At 29.8% G+C, this 19,076-nt stretch overlaps 3 protein-coding genes and 1 pseudogene across 3 annotated transcripts; 2 read left to right on the top strand and 2 right to left on the bottom strand.

Moving 5' to 3' along the window:
• Positions 1-1,621: 1,621 nt before the first annotated feature.
• On the bottom strand, positions 1,622-2,393 carry LOC149519948 (zinc finger BED domain-containing protein RICESLEEPER 2-like). The gene is made up of 2 exons (XM_089751872.1): positions 2,050-2,393; positions 1,622-1,992 (listed from the first exon to the last, which is right to left on the bottom strand). Exons 1-2 carry the CDS (start codon positions 2,391-2,393, stop codon positions 1,656-1,658), a joined length of 681 nt encoding a protein of 226 aa, XP_089607998.1. The 3' UTR covers positions 1,622-1,655.
• A 23-nt stretch (positions 2,394-2,416) lies between these two features.
• LOC149519947 (zinc finger BED domain-containing protein RICESLEEPER 2-like) lies at positions 2,417-3,149 on the bottom strand (annotated as a pseudogene).
• Positions 3,150-5,565: 2,416 nt separating this feature from the next.
• Positions 5,566-12,706, top strand: LOC111308080 (putative fructokinase-7). Its single transcript, XM_022906421.2, has 4 exons — positions 5,566-5,652; positions 11,440-11,638; positions 11,750-11,859; positions 12,695-12,706. The coding sequence occupies exons 1-4, from the start codon at positions 5,566-5,568 to the stop codon at positions 12,704-12,706; spliced, it is 408 nt and encodes a 135-aa protein (XP_022762156.2).
• A 2,098-nt stretch (positions 12,707-14,804) lies between these two features.
• On the top strand, positions 14,805-17,606 carry LOC111309142 (amino acid transporter AVT3B-like). The gene is made up of 2 exons (XM_022908055.2): positions 14,805-15,518; positions 16,347-17,606. Exons 1-2 carry the CDS (start codon positions 15,163-15,165, stop codon positions 17,287-17,289), a joined length of 1,299 nt encoding a protein of 432 aa, XP_022763790.1. The 5' UTR covers positions 14,805-15,162; the 3' UTR covers positions 17,290-17,606.
• Positions 17,607-19,076: the final 1,470 nt, after the last annotated feature.

Below are 19,076 nucleotides of genomic sequence, written 5' to 3'. Positions count from 1 at the left end.
ATAGTAGGGGTGGTGTTGGTTGTCTTAGTGAGGTGTTAGGCTAGTAATGGTGGTTGGATAATGGGTTAAAGGAAGGGTTGGCTGGTGATGAAGACAAGACAAAGATTCTATCAGGTTTCAAGGCTAGGCTGTGTTGGTTTGTTCAACTGGTGAAAGGAGAGGGATGGGGTGGTGGTGGCAATTTAAAACATGAAGGGATGGTGGCTGCTGGGCTGGTCAATTATGGAAATGAAGGGGTAAGTGTTCGGTGGTAGTTTGAGTGGTTTCAACTGGTGAAGTTTGGTGATGACCCTGAGAATGGGATTTCAGTTTGGTTTATTGGCTAAGAGAGAAACCTCCTAAGATTTTGTCTGTGAACCTTTTTTTGTTGTGAATTCCCTTTTGTTGGGATTATTTTTCTTTTAGTTTTTAGAAATTGGAGCATCTCTCGTTTTAACCACCTTTGTGAATTGTTTGTTCTCCCTTCTTATATCCCTTTTGTACCGTGTTCAAATTGGGTTCTTGTAGTACTTTACCCTTCCAAGAAGTAATTGCATTTCGGAGCCTTGTTGCAACTTGACAGCATGGCTCTGCTTAGGATTACAGAGTTGCTAAATTTTAAGGTGTGAAAATGTTTGATAAATTGATGTAGGAGCAGAAGGTGGGTAAAAAAAAGGTGAAAATAGAAAGCTGAAAATGGGGGAAGCATTTTAAGGAAAAGGAATTGAGTAGGGGTGTGCAGTCGGTTAATTTGGTTAATTCGGTCTGAAAAAATCAATAACCGAATTAACCAATTTTATTTTATCAGTAATCAAACCGACCAACAAAATTTTAACTAACCGATTTAATCGAATCGATCAAAAATCGGTTCGATTCGATTAGTTTGGTTAAATAATCAAATTTTTCATCATTTTTTCTCTTATTTTGAATAATTATTTAGCTACAAATTCAATATAATAAAACTTAAATTGACATACCATTCAAACTAAATCATTAAAGAATTTAATAATTTCTACAATATTTTACAAGAAAAAAGATAAATAAATACTCATTTAAACTTATTTAATCAAAATAAATTAAATAATAAGTTTTAAAAAGTATTACTTTAACATATATCAAATAACCAACAAAGCCATCAATACATAATAATTGTCATTTCAACACATAAACAAGTTTTCAAGGATCAACAAGCCAACTTAAAAAAGCAAATCAAGCAAATATGCATCTCATAACTTTGGTGCAAAACATAAAAGATATTTTAAGTTGACAAATTGAGCTAACAACTCATACAAAACATAAAACAAGACAAGAACACTCTGAGTTGACAAATGGATATAAAAGTTCATAAAAAAACATAAAACAAGCTAATTAAAGGATATTCCAAGTTCTAACAGCATTCTTCGTACATGAACCCCATAACTTTGGTGCACATCTTTCATTTTTTCTTAAAATGTTAAAGAGATTAAAACCTTAATTAGTTGTCAATGAATACAATAAATATTTTTTAAATGTAAATATTCATAGAAATTAATAATGAAATTACCTCAAAAGGTCCATGCACATTTGTTTTAATCAATTACTGGATCTAAGGCAATTTTTAACAAATCTAAAAATATATAAACAAAAAATAACAAAAGTAAGCTTTAAACAAATAAAAAAATAAAAAATAATAATCCTTAAAAAATAAATGATAGTATAAATAAAATATTACCTAAATCCATTTTGTCAAGCTGTATCAAATCATCTTCAGGTTGAAATGAATCAAGATTAGAAGATCTACGTAACCAATCTTGAGCACAAATAAGGGCTTGCACAATTTTAGGAGTTAAAGAGCTCCTATATGCATCAAGCACACGACCACCAGTGCTAAAAGCAGATTCGGAAGCAACTGTGGATATAGGAATTGCTAACACATCACGAGCTAGATGGGAAAGGATAGGAAACCTATGGCTATTAAGTTTCCACCAAATTAAAACATCAAAGTCATCATTATCATCATCATCAGGCTCCTCACTCAAATATTTAGCCAATTCTTATTTATGTTCATCTTTGCCATGTTCAATCCTATACCTCTTGTACTTGGACTTAAAGCTTTTTTTTTTTTTTTTTGTCATTCCATTTCCACTTTCATCATCGGTGGGCTGTGACATTTGGCTTACTTGACTACTTTCACCAACTTGCTCAGACTGAGGTTCTAACATTCTTTTGTATTCATTAAATAAGTTTTCTATTGCTTGTTGTACTTTTTTAATCATCAATGAAGCTTCATAAGAAGAATACATTTTCATGAAGCAATATTCAACAAAAGGAAACTTTTTTGAAGGATCAAGAAGAGAAGCAATATAAACCAACATATTCATCTTCTCTATATTTCCCCAATACTTATCATATTTATCCTTCATTCTCTTTGCCATTACATTCAACTCAACATCAGGATTTAATTGCCATTCTCGCAAAGTGGAATAAACATCACATATATCATCAAGAAAAGTATTAGATGTGACGTAAGAAGTACCTAAAACTTTCACGGTGAGATCATAAAATTGTTGCAAGAAAAGGTAAAACTTCCTAACAGTTGCCCAATCATTTTGATCGGGTACCTCATCTCCCATCAAAAGCTCACTTCTATAATAAGGATCAACATCATCAAATGCATCAGATGCCCTTTCAAACTTTTGAGCTGCATCCAACATCAAATAAGTAGAATTCTATCTAGTGCTAACATCCAAACACAATAAACTTTTACTTTGAATATGTTTATTTACAATACACTCTTTAAACTTAGCTAACCTGAAAGGTGATTGTCTCTCATATCTTATTGCCCCTCTAACACGAGCAATTGTTTCATTCATTTCCTTCAATCCATCACAAACAATAAGATTAACAATATGTGCAATGCATCTCAAATGAAGATATTTGCCTCCCAAAATACTAGTTCCAGCATTGTTAAATTTTTTCCTCAAATATGCAATTGCAACATCATTAGAACTAGCCTTATCAACTGTAACAGTAAAAATCTTATCAATCCCCCAATCACGCAAACATTTTTCAACCGCCTTACCAATAGCTTCACCTTTGTGACTAGAAATGGGACAAAAATTTAATATCTTTTTATTTAGTTTTCAATCTTTGTCTATGAAGTCAGTCGTAAGACACATATAATTGATCATTTGTAATGAGGTCCATGTATCAGTGGTAAGAGATACTCTTGTAAAAGATGATTTCATGAATTGCTTCAAATGAGTCTTTTCATCAATATAAAGCTGATAGCAATCCCTAGTAACTGTCCATCGTGATGGTACACAAAATCTAGGACATGCAACTGACATACAATGTCTAAATCCTTCCGACTCCACAAATCTAAATGACAACTCATTCAGAATGATCATTTTAGCTACAGCTTTTCTAACAGCATCTTGATTAAATTTCTAAGTGCCTAAAGATTCCACTCCTCCTGACGGCAACACCAATTCTGTTTGAGTACCATCATCCCCACTAACACGAGGAACCTTTTTACAAGAATTCATGTGATTCTTTAAAGCGGTGGTTCCATTCTTTTTAGGATCAGCAAAAAATTCTCTGTCACAATAATTACACCTAGCTTTACGATTACCTTCTTCATTAACAAATTTAGTAAAGTGGTCCCATACCTCTGACCATGGCTTAGATGCTCGTCTCATCACTTTGGAATTTACAGTTGCACTTTTTGTTACCTCATCATATGTAAAAAGTTGAGAGGCCAATTGTGTTTGATTAGTTGTAGAATCCAAAATCATATCACTCACTTCATTTGACATCTTCAAAAAAAAAGAAAAGCAAGTGATCAAATTATATCCAAACAATAAAAAATAAATAATTATATTATATTAAAATAATAAATAAAAATAAAATTATATTCAAATAATGAAAAAATAATAAAGTAATATTCACACAATTATTGAACACATTGGATATTCAAATAATGAAATAGTTTGTTAATCAAACTATATATTAGTTGCTTATTTTATCAACAAACAATGTAAGTGTCTAGCATAGTTTAGGCTAATTTATTTTAACTTTTAATTTAAGTATCTAGCATAATTTAGATTAATTAGTTGCTAGATCTAGTAAGAAAGTTAAAACTTAAAAGTGCTAGATCTCTGACAATAGATTTTTTTAAATTCTTTATTCCTGAATAGTTGTGTTTTAAATTTATTTCTCTATGTATACATCCAGTATTTACACACTCTACTTCAAGGTGTAAATCACTTAAACTATTTATGTCTTTCGCTTGTGAGTTGTGGGACCATTCTTGAATTGTCTTAGTCCACATCATTACCATGTTGCCATACCATCAGTCATCCCTAAATTACCAAAAGAAAGCAACAAAATCTGCATTTATTAAAGCTGCATCTCATTTCATAACCAAATGATCTCATCAATCCTTTGATTTCATTTCTTCTCATTCATTCCAAGTGTGTTCTTCACACTTTCCACAGCACCCTGAGCCATGCCCTTCATTTGCTCTCCAGTCTGCAATAGTACAAATTTCTATTTCATTAGTTTCCTAACCAAAGCTCAAAATAACGTAAACTTTATCAATTGTCTGTTTAATGTACCCTAAAATGAGGTATTATTATTATTGAAAAGCAAAAGAATTGATGAAAGGGAATGACAGATAAACAAGAAACCTGCTGAAGAAATCCAGTAATCTACTGTAGGAAACCAGCTGACGCAGAAAACTAGTAGTCTGCTGTAAGAAACCAGCAGTCTGCTGCAGGAAACCAGTAATATACTACTGTCTTTGCTGAACAGACTCTTGAGCTGATTGAGTAGCATTTGTTGCATGGTCTCTAGCTGTATTTACAGTATCCTTATAATTGCAGAGCTTGAATTCTGCTTGGGGAATAGACTTAACTAAATCAGCAGATAAAATTCATCAATCTGAGAAAGGTGCGCTTCACCACACATTAATTGGTTTCCCCAGTCGGCCTCCATGCTAGAAAATAGCATTTTCTTTTACTTTTTCTTGAGTCCACTGTCCACATCGTCTTAGTCCGAATAGTTGTTGCTTTCTTTTGGTAATTTAGCGAAGCAAGTCGAAACTGGCAGAAACTGTTATTAAAAATCTTGCTCCCTTCATTTTTATAAGTTAAAGTGCTTTTCTCGACTAAAAGGAGTATTTTCACAGCTTGCTACAGATACTGTAAATCCAACGTGGGGCGTGAAAGGTTTTGACTTTTGATCCTTTTGTTCCAGAACCTAGTCAATCAACTGAAGGAGTAAACAAGCCACTGAAAGTCCTAGACCTATTCCTTCTAGGCTAGAGATAGTGTCCATCTATCGAATCACTCTAAACAAGTAAACAACAAAAGCTACTGAAAAATACCAGCAAAAAAAATATTACCGTGGGCACACCTTGGGGCTGAGGTTTGGCTGTTTGGGTTATGCTTTAGCTTAAAACATACAGGAAGAATACAGTTCTAAACATCACGCTAAAAGAAAAAATAAAGGTTATTAAGATTTAAGAACTTACGATGGCATCTTGGGCAGATTGATCTCTACAACTGTGGATCTTGTGTAGCAAATTAGAGGGAGCAAGAGATTATGAGGCAAGTAGCCAAGCAAGAGAGTAAGAGGGAGGCAAAGATGCAGGAGATTGAAGGAGAGCAAACTGCAAAGGGCAAAGACACAGTAAGCTGCAACAGAGGAAGAGCAAAGAGCAGAAAGGGGAAACAGCTGGGTGGATGAGTTATAAAAAAGGTAAGTTAAATTTAGGTTTTTTTAAAGAGAATTTACATATTTACCCTTAATTATTATAAGATCGGTTAATTCAGTTAATTCGGTTATCAATTTAACTAATTTAACTGATCTTAAAATCGATTACAACCGAAAACCGATTAAACCGAATCGAAATAACCATATTTCATAATTTCGATCGGTTAAATCGGTTAGAACCGATATATGCTCACCCCTAGAATTGAGGTAGCTGACCTTTTCCTTTTCCTTTTTGATTTTTTAAAATTTTTTAAAATCTTAGTTAATTAAATTAATTAATTTTAATAAAATAAAATTAGGTCTTAAAATTGAATTTAAGCCTATAATTGGATTTTTTATCTTAAAATTGACTTAACTTCTATTAGACCTTTAATCTCAAGTGACCAATAAATGAATTGAATTGGCTTCAACACATGTAAAATGATCATAAAAATGATTAATCCAAAACGAGTCCAAACCTTAATCTAATTAAAATGCTCAAGTTAGCCCAAATAAAAATGTTTAAACCAAACACAAAATAGAATCGAATCCTCTAGGATAAAATTAGATATTTACATAAATTATAATTGTTAGATTAAAATCAACAAAAAATATATATTTGATAATAAGATGAAATTTTAAAAAAAAAATCTGTATGGACATTAAATTAAAAGTGTATTAGTATATTAGTTTTACTTAAATTTTAATTCTATTTTAATATATAAAATTTTAAAAAATTTATTGATAAAAATATTGAGACATTATTTTATATTAAAAAAATAATTAGCATTTTTAGTATTATAAATTACAAAAAAAAAAAAAAACTTTCAAAAAAATCGTTAATATTTGAAGAAAGAGTACTTGTAACTATTATTTAACAAATTAATCTAAGACTTTATGAGATAAATTAATAACAAAATAAACTACTTTATTTATAAATATAAATGAAACTTTTAAAAAAGGCTTTTATGTTTAAGGATATTTTAGAAACTAAAAAAATAAATAAAAGGGTCTTATGTTTAATGGTCTAGTGTGTGAGCCACTAAACTCATCATCATTCTCAAATTAAATTGTGGGTGTAACGCAACGGAAAAGCCATGACTACATTAAGACTCCATTTAAATGCCCAGTGACCTTCAAGGGGTGCGATTAAAGCTCTCTAACGTTTTGGTTATGCATTTGGAGATTAGATGCTTTTTAACTAGTAAAAAAGCTGTGTTTAGTGTCCTGCCTCTTTCTTTTTTCTTTTTTTTCTTCTTTTTTTGTCTTTGGATTATAATGAATGGTTAGATATATCTTATCACGTTTTTTCCTTTCCAATTTTGACTAGTCATTTATAAGTTATTTTTTGTTATTTTATTTTTTAATTTAAAGTTTTTTAAATTAATTTATTGTAATTATTTATCATATTATTTATGTAATTATTTAATAAATTAATTAATAGTTAAGATAATAAATATATATTAAAAAATTAATTTTATAATCAAATAGATTATTAGTGAATAAAAAATAGATAATTATATAAATAATAAATAAATAATAAATTTTCTCTTTTAAGATGTATAAATACATTAATTTTTTTAAAATTATTATTTTGAAATAAAAATAATCATATATTATAAATTTTAATATCTCTAATAGTTTTTTTTTTTTTTCATTACATTTGATCTGATATCACCGTTGTATTTGCATTTAAATACATATCACAATAGTAATTTTAATTTTATTGTTGCAGTACTCAATTTCACTATTATAGTCCCTGATCTTAACAACACCAATATTTTTAATTTTATCACAACTTATTTATAGGTTGGATGAATTTTAAATGATCTGAATCAACATGTTATAATGTGAATAGCCAAAAATAATATCTCATTTGCATCATAAATAGGCAACCGATGCCTAATGGAAGCCTTTGAACTTGCTTGGGTCATAGTGACTCCTATTTTTTGTTTTTTCCTCAACTCCTAATGGTGCAAAATTTTTTGTTTTATAAATATAAAAAATGACGGAAGTGATTAAAATGATGAAAAACATCTCTCTCTCGTAATTACTCAATTGTATTTATTTGGAAAATGAAAGGAGGGGCTATCCAAATATCAATGAAGACAAAGCATTTGAAAACTTCACTTGAATTTGAGTGTCAATTAAGTTCAAAGTCTAAAAATCCAAAAAAAGAAAAACCGTAAACAAAAACAATTTCTTTTATAGTTTTTTTGCAAAAAGTTACAAAATTCAAATACTACTATCATTAATTAAATTTATTCATGAGTCAGATGTAAACTCTTAAATATTGAAGAAAATTTTCAAATTCAATTATAGTACATATAAGTATTTTTTTAATAATTTAATAATAAATTCAAATTAAATCATTTATATATACTTAATAAAATTGATCTAAGTGGACCTTAAGCAAAATTTTAAAAATCTACCAAACTTGACCTTATCTTACCCAACTTTTATCTTTGTTAGTGCCAAAGTTATTGTTACTAGATTTTTGCCCTCGTTTTGCCAATGGCATTTTTATGCAACATTATTTTCTCTTGATTTCTTCTTCAACAACCTAATCTCCCATCAAATTGTCTTGGAAGTATACATCAAAGTAAAGAGGCAAATGAGCAAATAAGTTATTACAAATTTAAAACAACATGAGAAATTAATCATCCATCAAAATTTCATGCTATCAATGAACAGCTGCAAAAGTTTGAACTTTTTTTCATCAGTCTTTTTCATAACCATCCTTAAATAATTCATGTCAAAAAATTTCCAATAGGTTGTTAAAAAATTGAAACTTCGGGGCATCTTACACAACCATATACCTATCATGAATTAAATAAAAAGTGGAAAGCAACTATATTTCCATCCTTTTCATTTTCTTTCAACAACCAAGGCCCAAGGGCTAGACCTATTGCATTTTCAGTTTGATAAGAATAAATGTTAATCTACATTTCCAATTTGATAAGAACAGATGTTAATCTCCAATCATCAAACTATCAAAATTGACCATTTTTAACAAAACTTACACCCTTGTCATAACATATTAGTCTAGAGACTTGATCGGTAGACGTAAGAATTTAAAAATTGTGAGAAACATAAAGAGTTGTCACCAATTTTTTTTAAAGTGTGATTGATCACCCAAATATTTTATCTTTTTAATAAAATAATAAAATGAATTTAAAGCATTATTAGAAAAATGATTCTGGTCTGTGAAAATAAAATCGAGTTCGAGAGTTAATTACATGTAGGAAAAGATTAGTATCCTCACAATGCTATAAATTGGTATCAATTAATCATGCATTATTTTTTTGTATTGGATAAAATGGTTTCGATTTGAAATTTACTAATAATTCCTTTTATTATTTTTTTGAAAAAAAGAAAGCAATTTTATTAACATTCTTTATTTAGGAATATCAAAAAAATCTTTAAATTAAAGAATTACTTCCAAATTCTCTAACATCTGGTAGAATTGAAAATAACTCTTTTCGTTTAAGATTTATCACAACATTCCTTCCAAAATAATAAAATAACACTTTTAGTAAATGTTAATTATTGATGACTCTTCAACATTTAGGCAGAGTACCAACAATCATATTTCTTTAAATATTATTTTAATTTTATTTGTTCAAAACTAAAAAAAAAAATTTTAAAAACTTTTATGCAGTAAAAAAATGAAAAATAATATAATTAACATTAAACATCAACAAACATATCTATATGCTTTATAAATAAGTACATTAATTTAAAAAAAAATGAAACAAATGTAAATGATGTTCAAATGTGAATTTAGAAATTGAGTCTTCAAATTTAAAGAGACCACCTAGACTCTCCAATATCTAGGTAAAGTTTGGGTATGACTTTTTATATTTAAAAATCCTATTCAATATTTTTATTATTTTATATTTTTATATTTGTTGTTTTAATAAAATATATTTATTTTGAGTTTGTAGAAATGTATGAAAATTCTTAATGAAATAAAATTTATTAAATACCCAACATCTAGGTAGCATTTGGGAATAGATTACTTCATAAAAGATTTTTATGCAAATCCTTAGAAATTTAAAACAAATTTAGGGTTTTGGGTAAGTTTAAAAACTTATGAACTTCTCTAAAAATTTCTAACATTTAGGAATGCTTTTGGAGGAAGCTCAATTTTATAATTCTTTTAAAAAAAAGAAATTTTTTATTCTTACAATTTTCACAACCTCCAAAAATTAATTTTTCTTTATCTTCCTTTTTCATTAAAAGTTTAATTACTATTATTATTTATTTTATTATTTAATAATTCCCCAACAGTTAGGCGAAATTATTTTTTTAACACAAAAAATTTTCTTTTATTCATTCTAACGCTTAGGTAGGGATTTTAAAATTTTAAGTTATACCTTTTAACTTTGAGTAGACATTTATATAATTTTACTTATTTCTATGATTATTATTATTTTTTAGCCTAGTAATCGAGCTTATTATATGCCCAAATATATGTAAGGCCAAAACCAACCAAACCATTTCTAAAAGATTTTTTTACATTTATCATATCCCTATCCTATTAACACTAGAAACATAAAAGGACGATTAGACCTACAAGATGTATATGCCTAATCCAAATAAGACATATAAACAAAAAGGTATTAACCATTTCTATTTCTTCCAAACTATGGCATGCAAAGGAAGAATAAAAAATAGTAAATAAATAAAACAATGAAGCAAAATATACCAAACCATAAAGTGGGATCAAATGTGTGAAGCTATAATTTGAAAATGGCTACTAGTGACGGTTACATTTCTAATGTAGTATCTTTGATTTTTGAGATTTTATTATATGGTAAATATAGAAGCCTAGCTAAACCAAAATTTATTATGAGGAATTAAAGTGTAATTATGTACAGTTTGTTGTAGTTTCATTTAAGTGGGAGAGGGAAAGGAATAAGGGTAACTTTCATTAAAATCATTGTGTGTGAATAAATCTCCTTGAGGGTTCCTCAATCAATTTTTGTCGTTATTTATAGACAACTTAAGTTTGAAAATAATAATGATTTAAGGGTTATTGTGGGAAAAATTTTACCATGAAAAAAGAAAACTTTTTTCTTTTATATAAGATTTCATCTCTTAACTATTATGTTTTTCCGCAAATGACACAGATTTTCAATTCTTTGCCTATCCTTTTCACCATTTTCAAATCTTTTCTCTATGTACTATATGTTCTTTAGCTTTTACCTATCCAAAGTTTCAAACTATCTTTTAATTTCTTTTTAATTTTTTTCTATTTCTATACAATTCATTTTTTTTTTTTTTGCCATTTCTCTATTTCAGTTAAAAGTCACCATTTTTCAAACCAGATAGTCTCTAAGTTTTTATGAAATCTGTTTAGTTTTGAGTCAAAGGATCCATTTTGACATCTAGGTATTAACCAATTTGAGTTTTGTAGAGTTGGGTTGATTTGGCCACAATATACGAGGGTGTTAACTGAATTAAATGACAAAAAGGTTCTATTATATGAATATCAATTCTTACTACTGCAAATGATAATAATGCATCTTTTAATATTATCAACTTTGTGCACAAGTATACTTGCTTTAACGATAATTCTAATTCATAACTTCAATCAATTTATCTTTTTTTGTAAATAATACTCATCCCACTCTGAATCTTATTAGATATAACACAGAAGGGCAAATATACAATGACAGGTTTCGAATTTTTGTTATTTCCAAATAATATTAATTGCAGGCAAAGATCTTTCTTTATGGTTCTATTAGTTTGATTGAGGAACCATACAAGTCAGTTCACCATATAACAATGAACATTGACAAAAAGTCTGGTAGCATCTTGTTTTATGACCCAAATGTAAGATTACCACTGTGGCCATTAGCAGAGGCTACTTGGAAGTGGCATAATGAGTATATGGGATTAAGTGGACCTTATCAAGGTATGAATTTGTGATTTCAAGTCTCATACATAAAATGTCTTGCTACAACATTCATTTGTAAGTAACCTATGAAAATGTAAGTAAGTGAGGATGAAATTACATTCTTAACAGGAGATGATGACCCATATGATGATAATGTGGTGATAGAGAAGCTGTTTCATCCTAATCTTAAGCTTTTGGTTGTTACTGAGGGGTTAGCGGGTTGTAGATATTACACCAAGGTAAGATTGTTTATTTTTTTCCTTTATACAAAAAGAAAAAAGATTACTTGATGTTATGAATTTCATTAATAATTCTCACAATCCTATAACTTGGTTCCTTATTTGGTTGATTTCAACAAAAAGTAAAGAAGAAAAAGAAATTTCAAATTTTTTTAGACAAAAAGAAAATTAGAAGAAAACCTAGAATCGAAAGCCTTCAAATTGCTACAGTTATTGGGGTTTGTTTCAAAAACCAAATTACTCTCAATTAACAAAATCTACCTTTGATTATTTGTTTAATTCTAGAATCAATATCAATTACTTAAAGGGAATGTACCCAAGTTAAGAACTAATTTCATGAAAAAATAGCTCAATACTTTTCGTTCTTAACTTGAAAAAGTTCAAAAAGACTAGGTAAAAATATTCCCTTCAAATTTTCTTATGATTTTTACTAGTTTTAATTTTTTTTAATTTTTATTTTTTTGAAAGAATGATATTTGTAAAAATTCATCTTTTAGGTTACAATTTCACAAAATGTGTGCTAAAGTGGGAATGGATCTTTTAGCTTCAAATAATAGATTTTGGGTTGTGCTTTTAAAGATTGGTAATTTCTATTATGAACTTGGTTGGTATCCAAAATCATTTATTTTTTAGAAAAGAGTAAATTGCAGCATTTTCTTTTGTTTTCAAGTTTTTTATTTATTTTTTGTACTTAAATTGATTTTATTTTATATATTTAGGCCAAAGTTCTGAGCTTTATGTCTTTTTAGCATTATGAATGTAACTATGATAGTATTGAATTTTTTTGGTGTAAAGTTCTATGATTGTGAAATTTTTTAATTTCTTTTCTTTTCAGCATGATATATGAATTCATGATTTGTAAAGTCTATTTTTAGAGTCTTTTAATGCTTTTTATTATCCATTTTGAAGTGTTAACCTTAGCATTGAAGAAATTTATGTCAAGACTTGGTAAAGTGCTTATAATAAAATTTTGGTACTTGGTTAAACAAAGGTGCAAATTGTTGAGATTCACATGGACCTATCTTTATTTTAAGTTATATTAGTTTCATAATCCAAATTGACAAATTCAAAATTGAGTTGGCCCTTTTCACTTATTCTGACTGGGGTTGGATCTACTACATTGTCAATGGTTGGCCATTTTATCTTCACTTTAATTTGTATATAATTTCTTTTCAATTTTGATGAATAAATTCAAGCAACTAAAACGAAGACTTTACATGTATAAGCTTATGTAGTTGTCGAGTTAACAGATGCATGCCTCCAAGGCTTAAGAGAAGTTGCAATAATTGTGGAATGTGCCTTTGTAGCTTTCCAAATACCCTCTTTAAATGTTTATTTCATGCCAACATCTTCTTGGTTTTTCATTTTTCACTTTTTTTTTATAATCGATAGACTCTCATCTCAATCACAGGTTATAAAACTTCCTTTCTTTGCAAATAAAATACGATTTGGTCGTACTGATGCTGAAGAAGTCTATCAATTAGAGCCTTTAAACAAGCATGAAAGGAATATATACAAGTATATTTTTTGTTAGAAATATAAATATTTTTACTATTTTAAGTAAAGATAACAGAGTACCCAATTAATTCATATTTGAATTTTAATAGAGTTATTTTAAAGAAGCAAAAAAAAAGCTAGCAAGAAGTATTTAGAAGGGTATTGTCTTTATTAAGAAATGAATTAGTGGTGAGCGAATCTCTATTATATAAGCGGCCTAAATTTGTTACAAGATCTTGTATATGTTTTGGCACTTTGAAGAATCTGCTATATGGCTTTAAACAAATTTCTACTGTTTAATATCCAAATTCAAAAATTAAAAAAAAACAATTGAAAGTTTTTTTTTTATTGTAATTATATTTTAATACATTTTAATTTGTATTGACGGGAGAAAGAAGAATTTTTTAAAGCTTAATTGGTTGTAATGATTTTTTGTATTAAAATTAATTTAATAAAAAAATTATAAATATATAAATATAAAAACACCTTCGATAAAGTCGAAACCTAATTAGAATAAATTTAATTCTTTTAACAAATTTCATACAAAATTAATAAAAAATTATGTGATTACCACCGAAAGATTAAACCAATGTCGTGTTAATATCACATCAACTGGTATGTTCATTTTTTAAAAAATTTTGATTTAAATTTCAAGTTAGCTATTATGAGTGATTTTTTATTCTTTGTATTTTGAGTTTGTTTTCTGTTATTTTTTTTGTAATAAATCTTTTATGAAATATTCAATTTGTTATGGAATTGGGTAGGATTTTCGGGCCTGGGTGGTGGCAAAGGTTTAGAACAAGGCAAAGAATTAGTATATTTTTCTTTCTGCTATGTTTTTCTTTTGATTTTCTTGGAATTGCATTTGTTGTGAATTATTTTTTTCTATTATTTCTTTAAAAACAGCTTCAAAAAGGTTGTGTTTGGATAGCATTCAGATCTCATATATTTCAGTTTTCAATTCTCCCTACCTGGAACCAGATTCGATTATAATTCCTGTTGGGCACAGAAACTCTGTGGTTAAAATAGGATTGTCAACGGGTTTGGATAAATTTTTGTTCACCTCAAATTTTTTTATGTTTTTAAAATTTTTGATTTAAATTTGATATTATATAAATAATATTTAATTTGATTTGAAATTAATAAAATATTATTTTTTAATATAAAATATTTAAATATATAATTATATAAATATATAAATAAATATTTAAATAAATAATTTAAAAATTATTTTTATATAATATCAAGTGAAATTTAATTTATTTAAAATTTAAATTTAATTCTATTTTAATTTTAATTTTAATATTATTTAATTTAATTTAGCTCAAAATTTGATTTTAAAAAAAAAATTGAGGAGATCAAATCCATCATAGACGGGGTATTAGGTTGTTTACCCTAGTTGAAACGTTTATTTTGGGCAACGACTAAAAAACGGCTCATTTGGGCACGTGGGCTGCGGCTTTCTCTATTTGACTCCTTGCCAAAACGCTGACCGTTCGCAGAACCTCAACCAGGCCACCATCGCTTTGAAACGCCGCATCTTCTCAGCCCCTCCAAAATTTACAACGCCATTTTGGTGTACTACTAATTATTTTCCTTTTGTAATTAATCTCCTAATAGTAACAAACAACCTCTCCATTTTTTTTAATATAAGCCACCGTCATTGACTCCTTGTCTCTCTATCCATCAAAAGCTTTTGTCTTTTGAATCTTAAAGACACAGCCACAACTAAACATTTTGCATTTCATCTGAAGAAAAAGACTCGAACTCTGGTTTTTTTTTTTTTTTTTTTATCAAGAATCAGCCATGATTTTCGAGAAGAAACCGGTTTCGTCCTCATCTTCAAAAAAGTTTAAGTCTCCTCTACCAAGAGAAGACACGCCTCTTATAGGCAAGGCAAAGCCGCTATCGTCGCAATCCAAGACCTTTGCCAATGTTTTCATAGCCGTAGTTGGTGCTGGCGTTCTGGGTTTGCCTTACGCCCTCAAGAGAACCGGATGGATCATGGGCCTGCTCATGCTTTTCTCTGTTGCTGGCTTGACCACCCACTGTATGATGCTTTTGGTTTGCACCCGCCGGAAGCTCGAGTCTTTTGACAATGGTTTTGCCAAAATAACTTCTTTTGGCGATCTGGGTTTCGCTGTTTGTGGCACAGTTGGCAGGTTTGTGGTTGTTTTTGTTACGTTTTCTCAGTTCTATCTTTATTTGGATTTTGTTTTGGGTTGTCTTGCTTTTGTTTTGTTTATTCTTTCTGGGAAACATATTTTTTTGTGAAGGAAACACGAAATTGCCAATTAAATTGGATTATAATTTCTATTTTTAACAAAAAAAAAAAAATCCGCGACTTGAGGTGTTTAAAGTTAGGTATTAAAAGTAAGTTTTCTGTTGGGTATCGTTGGTTATTATTGATTATGTTCTTTGGTAGATCACTAGACTTTCTGCTTATTATTCTTGCTTGAGCTGGGTTTTGTATTGGGTATCTTGTGGAATTTGCTACTAAATTTTTTTGTTGGTACTAAGAATATGGGATAGGGAAAGGATTTGAATTCAAACCTATTGAATGTCATCTTTTAAGGGTAAGCGTGACTGCATGAACCGACTGGGTTAAAGCTTGGTTCAAAATTGTAATTTGGCTAATATTATAGATTATGAAACATAAAAGATGCTCATCAGTTGGCATTGGATTACTTAACATATCGGGTTCTTTTTCAGGTTCTTATTATTGTATAACAAAATTGGTTTTGGTTATGTAACTTATATGAATTTCTAATACTTAGCTCCTTCTTCAACAATGAAACTAAAATTCATCAGTAAATTTTTGTTGAATCTATGCCTTATTCACTCTTAACACGTTTATTGCTGACTATTTGCGAGCTGCGTCTTATACCTGTTGATGATTTTACGGCTAATCCTTTTTTCAAATGAGGAAACATCCTAATTTGATTATTTTATGCTTTCATTGCTAAATTTTTTAATAATTCCATTGACAGGTTTGTTGTCGATGTACTTATTATTCTCTCTCAAGCTGGATTTTGTGTTGGGTATCTTATATTCATTGCCAACACTCTAACCAATCTTTTTAACAATGAAATATCCATGACTTCAAGCTTAAGTTCGGGGATGTCCAGTTTTACAGCAAAGAGTTTGTATATATGGGGATGTTTTCCATTTCAATTGGGGTTGAATTCAATTGCAACATTAACCCATTTAGCTCCGTTGAGTATTTTTGCTGATGTGGTCGATCTTGGGGCAATGGGAGTGGTGTTGTTTGAAGATGTTTCGCTTATCTTGAAGCAAAGGCATGAGGTTATGGCTTTTGGGGGTCTCTCTGTGTTCTTTTATGGCATGGGTGTGGCTGTTTATGCATTTGAAGGGACTGGTATGGTTTTGCCTCTAGAATCTGAGATGAAGGACACCTCTAAATTTGGCAAAATATTGGCACTGAGCATGGGTTTGATTTCTTTAATTTATGGAGGATTTGGTGCACTTGGTTATTTTGCTTTTGGTGCAGAAACCAATGATATCATTACTGCTAATTTGGGGGCAGGCTTGGTCAGCACTTTGGTTCAGCTAGGTCTTTGCATTAACTTATTTTTCTCTTTCCCATTGATGATGAATCCAGTCTATGAGATCATAGAGAGGCGATTTTGGGGAGGGAGTTACTGTTTGTGGCTGAGATGGCTGCTGGTTTTGATTGTAAGTTTGGTAGCCTTGTTCGTACCAAATTTCGCCGATTTCTTGTCCTTGGTTGGAAGCAGTGTGTGCTGTGGTTTGGGGTTTGTATTGCCTGCTCTGTTTCATTTGTTGGTGTTCAAGGAAGAGCTGGGGTGGAAGGGATGGACTTTGGATGTTGGAATTGTGACCTTGGGCCTTGTTCTTGGAGTTTCAGGAACTTGGTATGCACTGATGGAGATTTTATCCATCAAGGTATAGATGTACAGTGTTGCAATTAAGGTGAGTTGTGATCTGCTCCATTTTCAGCTGTTTATTTTTTGAATCTTATTTGTAAAGTCCGATTATAATCTTTAGGTAAGAAATTACCTCATGATGCCAATTGCACCCATAGAATAAAGCAGATACATCCATCATAACTCATAAGTTATGACCAAAATTAATGCCATATATATACTAGAAGCTGCCCATGCTTTGCAGCGGATCTAGAGTCATGCAGTGCATTAGTTTGAATATCAAAGTTTTTAGCTGAGATTTTTTACTTGTCCTCTTAATAAAGACATAGAAGATTAAATTAATCTTGTTGACAGCATAATTTTCTTGTGTTTTATGATTTTGGTGACAAAGAGCCTTCAGGAAGAGGTGAGTGATGGATTATACAAGCTCCTTTACATGTCCTAATTTTTGCATGTGAAAGTGAAAATTGTTGATGTAAAACAGCTAAGGCCAAAATTTGTAGAAAAGTTTGTTTGATGTGGACGAAGAGCTTTAACAGTTAGTAGTAGTAAAAAGATAAAAAAATTTCAACCAAATACCACACACAACATAAAATGTGCCGAAAAAATCCTCAAAATAAACTAAACAATCACAAGACGACAACACATAAGTGCAGGAAACAATCACGATGCTCTGAAAATTACGATCAAGCTAGAAACATTTCTGTTCTATCAACTCTTACTTTAGCCAGATAATCAACAGATCCATTTGTTTCTCTAAAACTTTGACAGCATAAGAATCAGCTAGTCATTCAATTTGAGACAAAATCTACCAAAGTTATAAAGATCCAGACTCCTTATTAATACACCATTTTAATATCACATAAGAGATGGATTCAATAATTAAGTTGCCACCAAACATATTTTCGAGAACCCACAAAGATCTCCAGAGCAACTTTAACGACAATTAACTCATCTTTATTGGAATCTCGAATTTTTAAGAAACTCCAAATCAAGATTAAATTTCAAGACACCAGACTCATGAGAACACCAAAAAAAAAAAAAGAAACAGGTCAGTATTCGTTAAGGCACCAAATACATTCAGATTATTTTACCTATTTTATCTCATCTAAAAAACATTATGTCCTTGGTGTTTAAGTAAACAGTAGAAACATAACGCTTTTATGAAAAACACTACTTAATAAAATCCATCAGTGTACTAAAATCCCACCGTCAATCCTTCAAGTCTATAATCCTTAACAACGATGGCCCCTCTTTCCCTTCTAGGCCCTCCAGAGCTTCGCTGTCGAACCCTCCAACCTCAAGCCGAAGCCAAAACCGCACCAAGCAATACCTAAATGGCCAATTACAGCAACCCGCTGCCCCTGTAGCCATCTTATGGGTTTCACTAAAACAGATCAGTCACTTTTCTCTCCTCTGGCAACCTTTGCCTCGAGTTCCTTTTTCATGTGGTTCTTGACTTGATACACCAACACAATCTCTAACCAAGAAACTTCAGCTTGGCTGGACGCATAATTCTTTAACCTTCGTAATCTCGATTTTCATCAAAGTTTTTTTTATCTTACACAAAGGCTCGGCTAGTTTTATTAACATTTTAATCCCAGTCTCTAGAAATTTCAGACTTGGGTTTTTATTTTATCAACCTTTGAGGATCTAAAACTCTTTAAAACATCTTAGTATAGGCATTTGTTATTAAATTACCCCTCAAACTATCTTCTAGTAAAAAAATTATCTGGTCACTAATTATAAGATTGAAGAACATGTTAGTTGTTTTTATAGATTTTAGATACGTTTCTGCAAAATCCAGCAAAT

The sequence above is a fragment of the Durio zibethinus genome, chromosome 2, assembly GCF_047325235.1.
Source record: "Durio zibethinus cultivar Kanyao isolate XHJ-2024 chromosome 2, ASM4732523v1, whole genome shotgun sequence".
Lineage (NCBI taxonomy): Eukaryota > Viridiplantae > Streptophyta > Magnoliopsida > Malvales > Malvaceae > Durio > Durio zibethinus.
Note: the sequence above shows the minus strand (reverse complement) of the source record. Positions and strands in the feature narration are given on the sequence as shown.

Bases quoted from the DNA above. Each gene is read 5' to 3' on its own strand.
- LOC111309142 (XM_022908055.2), top strand. From the start codon at position 15,163: ATGATTTTCGAGAAGAAACCGGTTTCGTCCTCATCTTCAAAAAAGTTT. The intron at 15,519-16,346 runs GTTTGTGGTTGT...TTCCATTGACAG, and splicing joins GTTTGTGGCACAGTTGGCAG to GTTTGTTGTCGATGTACTTA.
- LOC149519948 (XM_089751872.1), bottom strand. From the start codon at position 2,393: ATGGCAAAGAGAATGAAGGATAAATATGATAAGTATTGGGGAAATATA. The intron at 1,993-2,049 runs GTATAGGATTGA...TAAATATTTGAG, and splicing joins TTTAAGTCCAAGTACAAGAG to TGAGGAGCCTGATGATGATG.
- LOC111308080 (XM_022906421.2), top strand. From the start codon at position 5,566: ATGAGGCAAGTAGCCAAGCAAGAGAGTAAGAGGGAGGCAAAGATGCAG. The intron at 5,653-11,439 runs GTAAGCTGCAAC...TATTAATTGCAG, and splicing joins CTGCAAAGGGCAAAGACACA to GCAAAGATCTTTCTTTATGG. The intron at 11,639-11,749 runs GTATGAATTTGT...CATTCTTAACAG, and splicing joins ATTAAGTGGACCTTATCAAG to GAGATGATGACCCATATGAT.